The sequence below is a fragment of the Curcuma longa genome, chromosome 3 (assembly GCF_044706935.1).
Source record: "Curcuma longa cultivar G26 ecotype Majalengka, Jawa Barat chromosome 3, ITB_CL_G26_1.1, whole genome shotgun sequence".
Classification (NCBI taxonomy): domain Eukaryota; kingdom Viridiplantae; phylum Streptophyta; class Magnoliopsida; order Zingiberales; family Zingiberaceae; genus Curcuma; species Curcuma longa.
The window spans coordinates 20,536,572-20,548,709 of record NC_133863.1 but is presented as its reverse complement, the minus strand read 5'-3'; the positions used below and the strand labels follow the sequence as shown (position 1 = coordinate 20,548,709).

Sequence of the window (12,138 nt, the reverse complement as noted above, 5' to 3'; positions counted from 1 at the left end):
CAGAAAAGAAGAAACCTTAGCTGGAGCAAATTTAGCTGGAGCAAATACTAGTAAAAAAATGAAATAAATAGTATTCTATATTGGTCCGCATGGGCAAAAAAATCTTGTTCTGCCTATCAACAAACACGTGTAACTGCCTGAGACATTGAAACATCTTTGAGTAGTTTTCCTTGTCCACAAGATGATGAAGAAGAGATCTTCTTCCTCCAATGATAGTGATGAAGCTACCTATCGTTTCCCATAAAAAATGGTATAAGCTAGAGGCTCAAAGACGATAGCTTATTCTCCATCAACAGATGCAGGTCTTCTCCCACTACCTTTCTCTAGTGACAAAGTGGTACTTGAGTGTTTCCTCTTTTTCTTCCACCATCAAAGCTCGACCCAACTCTTCTCTTTTTGCTATCGCTGCTGTTGTTAGGGCTTGGCACAGAGATCGACATTGAGACTAGCATGCTCAGAATGGCTTAGGCACATTTAGTTCTAGCCAAGAACAGATACCTCATCTCATACTTGAAGCCTTGGTTGAAACCTTTGAGAAGAAGCTTTGTCCATGAAAGAAGATCACAAGAAAGCCTTCCGGCTTGAAGAAAAATTCAAGAGGAAGCCTTGTCAGTAGGAGAAAATCAAGAGGAAGCTCAATGTTTCACTTCAAGAAGGTCTTGTTCACAAAAGAAGGGAGCCTCAAACTCATTGAAAAGCTTTTCTCTTCTCACCATCCAAGAAAACAACTTTTGATACCTCCTCTCTCCTCCCCTTTTCTCTCTCTTTCCTCTCCTCCCTCTCCTTTTCCTCCAATCTCACTCCTCAAAGTTATAAAATCATTTGTTACAATTTTAGTAATATTCTCTCTCGCTCTCTCTCTATTCTTCATCTCCTCTCCCTCCAATCTCCCTCCTAATAGTTATAGATAATTTGTTACAATTTTAGTAGCACTATCCTTGGTGATTATATTATTACATTTACTTCACCACATAAACACAATTAATACATTCATATGAATAAATAACACTATGTAGATCTCCTCTCACTTTTTCTTAGTAACATATACCATTTTTTTACTTTAAAAAAATTGCATTAAATTTCCATGCTTGAGTTGAGGATAAACTAAACTATCAGTTGAGCGCAAGCTTGATTTGATCTCAAGCCAGGGTGAGCAATCAAGTTTGAGCTTAACTCTTGTAGTCAAACTGAGCAAGATTAATTTTTTATGGAACTCAGTAATCCAAATCTAGGCTCTGTTAAATCACAGCCTATATATGTCAGAGTCAAGTTTCAGTATCAGAGCAAAATACTGAAGTACAGAATTCCATAGATTCACTCGGTCATGTACCTGAAGAATGTGGGAAAGAGGCGAAAGAAAAGCTTCACAACTACAAATAGAGTAATTAAACAAAGTATTGAAAAACTCCCCATGTATGTATCGGCTAAAAGGAGGTAGAGCATCACCTTTATAATCTTCCAGATTGAACATGGCAGCAAATTGATCATTTTCTGACTGCAGAACAAAAGCATATAGATAATTTTAAAGATGTAAAACATAATTAAAATTTGAAGAAAATACATAAGCAATATAGCAAATTGATCCTTCTAATAAATCCACAAAGAATGGGGCTATTAACATTCAAGGGATGATGAATATAAGAGAAAACCCCACAGGATATGCCAAAAAAGGGTATGCAGTGCTTGATTTGGAAAGAGATGAAGGTAAAACCTAGGATTTACATAATTCTATATTTTTAGTCGTTGTCGTGTGACCTAGTGGTCACGGGTTCGAGTAGCAAAAATAGCCTCTTGCAATGCAGGGTAAAGTTGTGTACAATAGACTCTTCCCTGGGACCCGCATTGGCGGGAGCTTCATGCACTGAGCTGCTTTTTTATATATATTTTAGTTGCTAACAAAAAAACAATGCCTTTTAATTCCATTTTCCTACTTATTGACTAACAATGGCAAAACTCAGGATTTTATTCTTAGGAGATGTTTCTAGATTGGTTGTTATATCCATGGATTTGTAATATCACCAAGACATACAATAAACTAAGACATTTGGTTGATAGTGACTCATTAGTTGTGAGGATGGTATCCATGAGGGTATGTGGCATTCATGAGCGTGCACACACATGTATCATTCCCTTTAAATATTTATTCAGATCTGATACTTCATCAGAAATGAACAGTTACCTTTTGGGCGCGTGTATGATTCGTACATTTTGATGATGTATATTTATCTTTCATCTCTGTGCTCTATCCACTCCTTTTTCATTTCTGAACTGCTGACTTTCCTCTTCATCTATTTGTCCCAACCTCTTGTTGCAACTTATACTCACCCCACCATCAGTGATCATGATTGGGTCCTAAACCATTTCAAGCACAAACCCCACTCCAAAACACACACACATACACAAAAGACACAATTGCAATATACCCATCCCCCACCTCTTCTAAGCAGTCACGTTTGTAACCTTACTTCATCACAACCTTTCCCTTTTCTCTTGTTATATTGCAAGTATGCAACTTTCTACTATTGTGATTTCTCTCTGCTCCCAGATCATCGTGATCTATCAGCCAACTAAATTGTGATCGCCCATCTTCTAGTGAGTTCCATCTTGCCTTCTTCTAATCTTCTTCTCTTGTTGATGTTGGCCCCTCTCCAAGGTGCATTCACATCTTCCTTATTTGTGTCATGAACAACTTCCTAGTTCTTGTTCTTTCTTTCGTCATGACATCCCAAATGTAGCCATCCTCTACTCCAACTTCACTATGTATACTTAGTTAAGATCTTTCATTTCCCCTTGTTTCCCCACACGTTAGTTGTTGATTGGTACCTAACTCTCTCAATCTCCCCCCTTGGTTGTGAATTGTGATCCCGTTATGCCTCTTTCCCATCTACTCCTGCGAAAGTCACAACCCTCTCCCTACAGCACATTTGCATCTTCATTTATTGGTGTCCCATGAACAAGTGTCTTATTTGATGGTTCCTCCCCCACCCCCGCCATCAACTTGATGCTACACCAAAATCAAACTTACAAACCACCCAAGGACCTGAAATAAAGTTGATGAAATGAAGAAGATAATTAATTACCTCTCACACAAAGAAATCAAATTGGACTTTATTAATTCAAAGATAATTGATTATAGAAATTTGGATTTCTTTTATAGATTCGACTCGCTAGGCAACATAGATAGAAATAAATATTTTAAATAAATAAAATACGATAATCTTAATAGAGATTATATTATTCCCTATTTATTACCAATATAGAAAATGTTAATTAGGTTCAAATTACCAAACAACAATAATTAAATACTTAGTTTATTGCAAATGCTCCAATCTTAAATATTTTTCAATTTCTCTCAGGATATATGAGCCAATCTCAAATTAATCTCTAATATATTTTCTTTAAAACTATTTTCGTTTTTGCATTATTTGTTTCCATGTCTGCATTATTCTCCCCCACTAAGGAGAATTCGACTCCAAGCAAGTTGTTGGCCTTTCTTTTTGGTTCATTATTTTTGTTCTTTAGAAATCTCTTCCAATGAGAAACAAATAGATACATTTTATTTCTCTATTTGCACTCTGACTTTGAGATTTCTTTTTAATCATTGTTTCCAATGAGTAAGGAAACATCTATATTTATTGTATGATGAGAATGATATTCATGCTTTCATTGAAATCATGTGGCATAAATGCAATAATGGTGTGGTTTCCAAAGAGGATGTTAATGGTGGCATTTTTTATTTCAGGGTGGATGACGATTAAAGTAAATAAGAAATAATATGATAATATGTTGAAATATGAAAAAGATAATTAAATATGAGAAATTTAATATTATCAACTAAATAAACAAAAGTTAATTTTCAAGAGCAAGAAATATATTTATGTTAAAGAAATGTGTTTATACCAAGATGATACAAGCTTCGTTGATATGAAAGTTGTTCATATTTGAATTAAACCAATAGATAAAGATAGTTAATCTCTTTTTGTTGAATGTAGATGTAGAATAGATAATCATTTCCTTAAAAAGGCATTGCTTCAAAGGTGTTGAAGTCACCAATGAAGATACTGCAAGCAACAAAGATTGGAGGTGAACAACTAGCAAATAAAACACTAATATATTTTTTTGCTTTTTTTCATTCAACAAATCTCTCTTTTTAATCTCTTCCTTTTTTCATCCATCGCTTTCTTTTAAAAAATTTCAATATTTTTTCTTCTTTATTTTTTTTCTTTTGCTACGATAAAGAACTCTGAAGGAGAGTCCTGGAGGTCACAAGTTCGAGTTTCAAAAATAGTCTCTTGTAAAGTAGGGTAAGACTATGTATGACCTTTTCCCGGGACCCCGCATTAGCAGGAGCTTAGTGCACGGAGCTACCCTCTTTTTTTATTACAACAAAGAACTCTCTCTTTGTTTACCTTTTTAACACTTGTTTAAAGACCAAATATAAAATTAAAATACAACAACAACCAAACTCCAACTAAGTGAGATCGGTTATATGGATCCTCCTATGTCATTGGACTTTATCCCTTAGTATATTATCATCTATATTTAAATGAATTTTATCATATTTTATCATAGTTAACCAAGCCTTCTTTAGTATCCCTCTTCCTCGATCAATGCTCATATATTTATCATAATTTTACATTATTTAATTGGGACATTTATTGATCACCTAAGGACATGTTCATACCATCTTAATATGTCTCTTGAAGTTTTCCCTCAATAGGTGCAACCCCAACCTTTTTTCTAATATTCCCATTTTTTATCCTGTCCATTCTCATATGTCCGCACATCCACCTTAATATGTTCATCTTTGCGACTCTCATCTTCTGTTCGTATGCTCAATTCATAACCCAAACATTCAGTTTCATATAACATAGTAGGTTTAACTGTCATTTTGTAAACTTCCTTTAAGTTTTAGAGGTACCTTACGATTACAAAGAACATCTGATGTTTTTCTTCATTTCAACCATCCTACTTGTATCTTATATAAAACATCTCTATCAATTCCTCCACATTTTTGCAAAAATGATCGTAGATACTTAAAGCTATCAACAAATAACTCATTATCTCATATCTCAACAATTGTTTTGTTACATCTAATACTACTAAACAAATTTTATATATTATGTCTTTATTCTATTAAGCTTAAAACATTTTACTTCCAGTGTTTCCTGTCAAAATTCAAGTTTAGCATTTATTTCTTCATGTGTATCATCCACCAAAATAATATCTGCAAACAACATGCATCAGGGTAACGTGTCTTAGTTGTGTCGAATGAATTCATTTATCACTAGTGTAAAAAGACAAGTACTTAAAGTCAATCTTTAATGTAACCCTATCTTTATAGAAAATGCTTTAATTAATCCACTGCAATCTTCACTCTTATCATTACATCCTCATATATCCTTAATTATTTCAATATATGTTGCATTAACACCTTTCTTTTCTATCAAAATATAAAATTAAAATAATACAACTAAAATGCAAAAGCCCACTTAAATTTGTTAGGATTTCCATTGCTTTAGTTGCATCAATGTGCGTCGTTTACAATCTAGGAATGTTGGTGCACCATAGTCATGACTGATATGGTGAGCCAATGTTCGTGATGCCTTGAAATGGTGCGGAGCTAAGCAAGGCACAAAAATAGTAGTGTAATTGTGCTACTAGTGAAAAGGAGGTGAGAGCATTAGGCAATAGCGATAATGATGGTATTTTGTAGAAAGAACAAAATAAAATTTTCCTTTTATCTCACTTTTTTCTAGAAAGGGAGCCTTAACGTAACAGTAAAGTTACTGTCATGTGACCTTGAAGTCACGGGTTCAAGTCACGAAAACAACCTCTTGTATTGCAGGGTAAGACTGCATACAATAGACCTAATATGGTCCGACCCTTCTCTGGGACCTTGCATTGACAGAAACTTTGTGCATCGAACTGCCCTTTATCTTACTTTTTCCATTATTTTTTCTCCTATTTTAATTGTTCTAGCCTTTTCAGTTTTATCTTTTTTTTCCCTTCCTCTTTTTTTTCAACTCTCTTTTTCCAATTCTTTTATCTCTCTCTCTCTTTTTGCTACCTTTACTACAATAATGAGAGTATTTTAAAAAAGCATACAAAATTAAAAAATGTTGAACTAAAAAATTGTAAAAATAAGATAATAAGTTGGTCTTGTTGGGATGCAATCAAAGTCCCACATTAAAATACATAGAAAAGATCATAGGTTTATAAAATGAAAGATATCTCCATTGGTATGAGGACTTTTGGATTGAGCCCAAAAACAAAACCATGAGGGCTTAGGCCCAAAGTGGACAATATCATATCATTGTGGAGATATTTTGATTCCATCGGTACTAACAAGTCGTATCAGAGCCATGATCTATGTAGAGCAATGTGGGGACTGATGATTGGTTTAATTGGCACTGCATTTTACTTTGAATAAATAAACATTTGAGTTTATTTGGGTTAAATAAAGGGTTTTGATGTTAAAATTGATATTCATGATTTCTTTCGAGTTAATTCAAATTTTGATTGATTTGTTGATTTTGGTTTTAGGTGAGGACAGGGAAAATCAGATGAGCTCAAAATCAGCCACATCAAGTCACTGTTAAATCTGACTGATCAAATCAGTTGAATCAAACCAGAAATTGAACCAGGAATTGAACCAAATTGCTGAACCGGATCAATTCATGTGAACCCAGTTCACTGGAGAGAAAACCTGCGGCTGGAGAAGAGAACAGTAGCTTCGCCATTTTTTGGATCGCGATTTCTTGCTCCGCGCGCGCAGCATCGACGGCGAGCTCCGTTCACAGCTACGATCGCAGTCATCTTCCGTCCTTAATGGCATCTTCCGCGATCATCAGTAGCTAGCAAGAGGGATCGTTTTCCAGATCAAACCATTTCCATCTTCTGCATTCCGCCGAACCAGCAGCTTCAAAGGGCGTTCCCTTGATCTGTGATTTCCATCGATTGTAGGGTTTCTTTGGAGTTCTCCACGGCTCTCTACAACTGATCCACTTCCATCTTCATCAAATTTGGTCGATCGGATTTGTATCCAGATTTATACCACGATGTCCTCTGTTTTTTCATGCGACGAAGATTCCAGCTTCAAAGGGCGTTTCCGATGGCTGGAATGTTCCGATCTAATGGCTGGAAGATTCGGAAGAGGCTATTGAGAACTACAAGGGCGTTCCCTGAGGTTTCTTCGCAGATCTGTGAAGAGAAGGAAGTTGATTTTGATTTGAGTTTGTGAACGATTTTTCTAGCATTTCTTAACCTAGATTTAGCAGTTGTTTCATCGTTTAAGTCATGTTCAGATTACTTTAGCATAGAAACAGCTCAGTTTTTGGTTTGAAATAGAAAGACAATTTGAGTTCGACAATTTGATTTTGGAAATTCTGCTTTGAATCTATGTTCTGAATTTTGCAGTGGTAGATGTTTTCGTATTAGATTTTTGTAGTTAGCTTGTTAAATCTAAGATGGTATGATAGTTTAATTGCATTAGAGTTAGTTGATTTGATTTCATTTCAAGTTAGAATTCTTGTTAAGATTAGTTTTATTTGATATTTTACCATTTTTGTCATTAATTCTGCATTTAGTTAGTTTAATTTTCCAGATAATTAGTTTTCTTAGTTTAAACTGTAACTTCTTTTATTTTAATCATTTTGTTAGATTTCAATTCAAAAGCTTGTTTAGATGTTTTGATTAGCTATAGAGAAAATCCAAAAACAAAAGAGCTAAAAATCTAATTCGAACACACTTATCAGTATCCTTGGAAAAATACGACTTGGGACTCCATACTACACTTTTATTTTTAGTCTTAAATTGTTTTGATCTATATCAATTTGATGCACCACGTGACACGTAGAATGGTAGACACCAGGGACCCTCAAGAAAAACGAAGGAGGTAGGAGAGGCATGGACCATGAGGATAATAGTAGGGGGGCTCCTGAGGGAGTTCGGACCCGGACCATGAGGATAATGGCAGGGGAGCTCCTGAGGGAGTTCGGACCCAGACCATGAGGATAATGGTAGAGGGGCTTCCAGTGGTCCTTTGTTTGAGGGAAGGATTGTTGAGATGCAATCAAAGTCCCACATTGGAAATACATGAAAAAGATTGTGGTTTATAAGATGGAAGATATCTCCATTGGTATGAGGCCTTTTGGGTTGAGCCCAAAAACAAAACCATGAGGGTTTAGGCCCAAAGTGGACAATATCATACCATTATGGAGATATTTTGATTTCATCGGTACTAACAGGTCTAACTTAGGTGAAGGTGTGTGGTAAGATTATAGTGCAACATCAGGGAAAACAATGTTTGGCAAGATTATAGTGTAACATCGGGGAAAACAATGGCATCTTAGTTTGGTAAATAGCGGCATCAAGCAGCTTTGTTGGTGATGGTGGAAGTAGTGATCGGTGATCTAGCAATGTGGCACAAGAGGCATCAAGTGAAGATGGCAAACAATATGGGGCAAGTGACAAAGAGTCGCCTGATGAGATGAGGTGAGACTAGTGAGCAGTAGTAGGGTGGAAGGGGAAGCAAGCAGAAGCAGCAAAAATCTTTATGGTGGCGCCATCAATGGTTGTGGTGGCAATACGACGAGAACAACACAAAAGTTATTATAGTACCATTTTCACCCTTTTTCTTATAATAATATTTCTCTCTCTTTTAATCTCAACCTTTTTCCCACTTTTTCATAACTTTTTTTCCTTTCTTTTAATTTGTTACTTTGGTATGGTAAAAAATAACAATTTTTTTTAAGCAATGATAGTAATGAGATTGGTGATGCACGAAGATGAGAAGACATGGGAATTGGACTAGCACCTACTTAAAGAAGAGCCAAGGCCATGGATGGGTATGATACACAACAAGGACCCGAACATACTGCAGGACTGGGTAGTACAAACAACGGACAGCAGTATCCACATACCAATGGACGGCATAGGTTGTCTCAAGTCACATGAAGATCGGTTCTTGGAACATTCGAGGCCTCAACAAAGGCCTTAAGCAAAAGGGGATGGAGTCCCTCTTTTGCAGTGCGAAGTTGTGTATTGGGTGTGTTGGAGACAAAGCTATTGGATGAGGGCTATCAAAAGCTAAAGACACATCGGTTCCAACAACTACAAGTGAAACAACAAGATAACAAAGGGGTAGGAGCCAAATACTACTGATTTGGGATGACCAGAGGGTTTATTTAGAGATGAGTGGCATGAGCAATTCGTTCATTGTCAAGTTTGTTGCAAGATGTCACATAAGCTCGTTGCGGTTACGTTTGTCTATGGCCAGATTACTATGGTGGGAAGGAAGGCATTATGGGAGAGGCTTCAATAGATTTCCACAGATACGGTGATGTCATGGCTGGTCCTTGGGGATTTCATTCTTACTTATCCGCTGAGGACAAGTGTGGAGGGTTACCAATCACTCAAAACTGAATAGCAAATTTTCAGAATTTTGTAAGCCTTGCCGGAATGGAGGATCTATTGTATACGGTTTGCAGATACGCATGGGCAAATGATAATATATGTAGCAAACTGGACTGAGCACTCATTAATAGGGAATGACTAGAAGCCAAGCTTTGTAGAGTTCACACCTCCAGGTTGTTTATCAAATCACTCAGCATGTTTAGTATCTATCTTGGGTGTTGGAATTTGTATTCAGAAGTCATTCAAATTCTTCAATATATGGGTCCAACATGACTCATTCTCACAACTAGTAGAGACAAAATGGGTAGAATACAAGCAACAGTTCAAACCAAGTAACAAACAATATGGGCTCTCACATATCTTAAAGACATTGAAATCATATTTGAAGAGATTAAGCATGAGCATTATCAGCACATATCTATCAGAGTTGCTGCTACTCAAGCGCGCTTGGAGGAGGCACAAGGTGATGAACTGTTGCATGGTCATATGATAGAGGATTATAAGGAATTGTAGCAAACTGCAACTCGTCTAAATGCTGCAGAACATTCCTTCTCCATGCAACATACAAAAATTGGTTACTTCAAGCATGTGGACCGGAACTCTTCCTTTTTTCATGTATTGGTAAAGCATAATAACAAACGTAATGAGATCATTGCAGTGAAGAAGTCAGATGGTAGTCTTACAAAATCATTTAAAGAGCTGGTCAAGGTTTTCACGAATCACTTCCATCACCAGTTTGGGGAGACTATAGGTCGCACAACGGATTTTCCTCACTCTTGCATGACATTCAACCAGCATGTCCATATGGACCAGCATAATGCCTTGGAGCGACTCCCTACAGCAGAGGAGATAAAGCAGGTGTTATTTGATATTGGAGATCATAGGGCTTCAGGCTCGAATGGGTATAGCTCGAAGTTCTTCAAGCATTCTTGGAACATTGTGGGGTCAGATTTCACTGCTACAGTTATGGAATTTTTCATCAGTGAGATTATTGCAAAGATGGAATCACACTTTGATTGTGCTTGTCCCGAAATCAGCCGATGCTAGCAAGGTGACAGACTATAGACCGATCTCCTACTATACGGTATTCTACAAGGTCATCTCTAAGTTATTGGCTTCGAAATTATTTGAGGTAGTAGGAGGGGTACTTCATCAATCTCAAGAAGCTTTTGTACAGGGGCGTCTCATTACAGACAATATCCTTCTAGCACAGTAGCTCTTCCAGAGGTATCACAGGAAACGCATCTTCCCTAGATGCATTATGAAGGTTGACCTTCAAAAATTTGATTCAGTTCATTGGGAGTTTCTGCGTGAGGCACTTATTAGTCTTCAATTTCCTATGGAGTTTATATCCTGGTTAATGGAGTGTGTGACCACTCCGTCATTCTCTCTGGCCATTAATGGGGGGTCTTTTGGATTCTTCAGAGGGCTACGACAGGGAGACCCTCTCTCCCCCTACTTATTCGGTATTTATATGGAGATCCTTGAGCGACAGATATAGCAGCGCATGGACAGATCAGATTTCAAATTTCATCCTCGATGTGGTCACCTCAAATTAGCGCACTTAGCGTATGCAAATGACTTATTATTATTATTCAATTGGGGGATAAGGTATCAATAGGAGCTTTATCTTCTTGCTTGCAGATGTTTGGGGTGACCACAGGGCTTTAAGTTAATCACCGGAAGTCGAACATTTATTTAGCTAGAGTAGATGAATCGATGTGATTGCGACATCTTTCTCTTACGGGCTTCCAGGAGGGGATTGTCCTTTCGATATTTGGGGATACCGCTTGCTGTTGAGTGTCTACGAATTTTGAACTATAACCCACTCCTTGATTCCTTAGTACGACAGATTAACTATTGGCCAAAGACACGTTCATATGCAGGAAAGGCACAGCTCATCACTTCGATGTTTTCAAGGAGTGGAGTGCTTTTGGCTCTCTATATTATCTATTCCCCTTGGAATTATTGGTCTCATTTACAGCATCTGCAGGTCTTTTATATGGATATCCAAACACCCCTTGGTGTCTTGGGCTAATATATGCAGGCCTAAAGAAAAAGGACTAGGATTTCGCGACTTTAAAGCTTGGAACCTTGCCTTATTAGCCAAGGTACTTTGGCGGATACAGGCAAAGGAGGATGTTCTTTGGATCAAGTAGGTGCATAATATCTACTTGAGCCGGGCAGACATATGGACTTAGGAGATCGTGCACTCGAATTCTCTGTTGATCAAGTAGTTGTTGCAGATCTGTGACCTTATCCTTACGATTATTGGGTCGTCGACAGGTGCTATGCAGAGGTTGGCGGATTAGTTTGAGCAGGATGTAGGTGTGGCTAGGGCTTATTACTTCTTTAGGCATACCAGTCCTAAGAAGCCCTAGGTGCGGACAGTGTGAAAACCCTACATCCAGCCTAGCCATGTAGTTACGCTTTAGATGCTGACTTTGAAGCGACTTCCCACCAGAGACAGACTGGACTATTTGGAGGATCGGTGTTGTGTCTTCTATAGGCGAGAGATGGAGACGCAGGAGCACTTATTCTTTGAGTGTCCTCCTATAGCAATCTTATGGTAGAGGATTCGAAAGTGGTTACACATGGGACAAGAGATGTCTACCTACCAGTGAATGTTATGAGTCTTCGGGCGTTTCTTCAGAGGAGGTCGTCTCTTGACTAAAGTCAGACGCCTTGCAATATCGGCTTTGATACATTTTATAAGGAGAG

At 37.4% G+C, this 12,138-nt stretch overlaps 1 protein-coding gene across 1 annotated transcript in view; it reads right to left on the bottom strand.

The window, feature by feature from the left end:
• Nucleotides 1-12,138, bottom strand: part of LOC141823972 (vacuolar-sorting protein BRO1-like) — a 28,325-nt gene that overhangs the window by 3,728 nt on the left and 12,459 nt on the right. Inside the window, exon 6 of the mRNA XM_074711187.1 lies at nt 1,447-1,495. Within this exon, the coding sequence (XP_074567288.1) occupies nt 1,447-1,495 (49 nt within the window). The remainder of the gene's footprint in view (nt 1-1,446; nt 1,496-12,138) is intronic.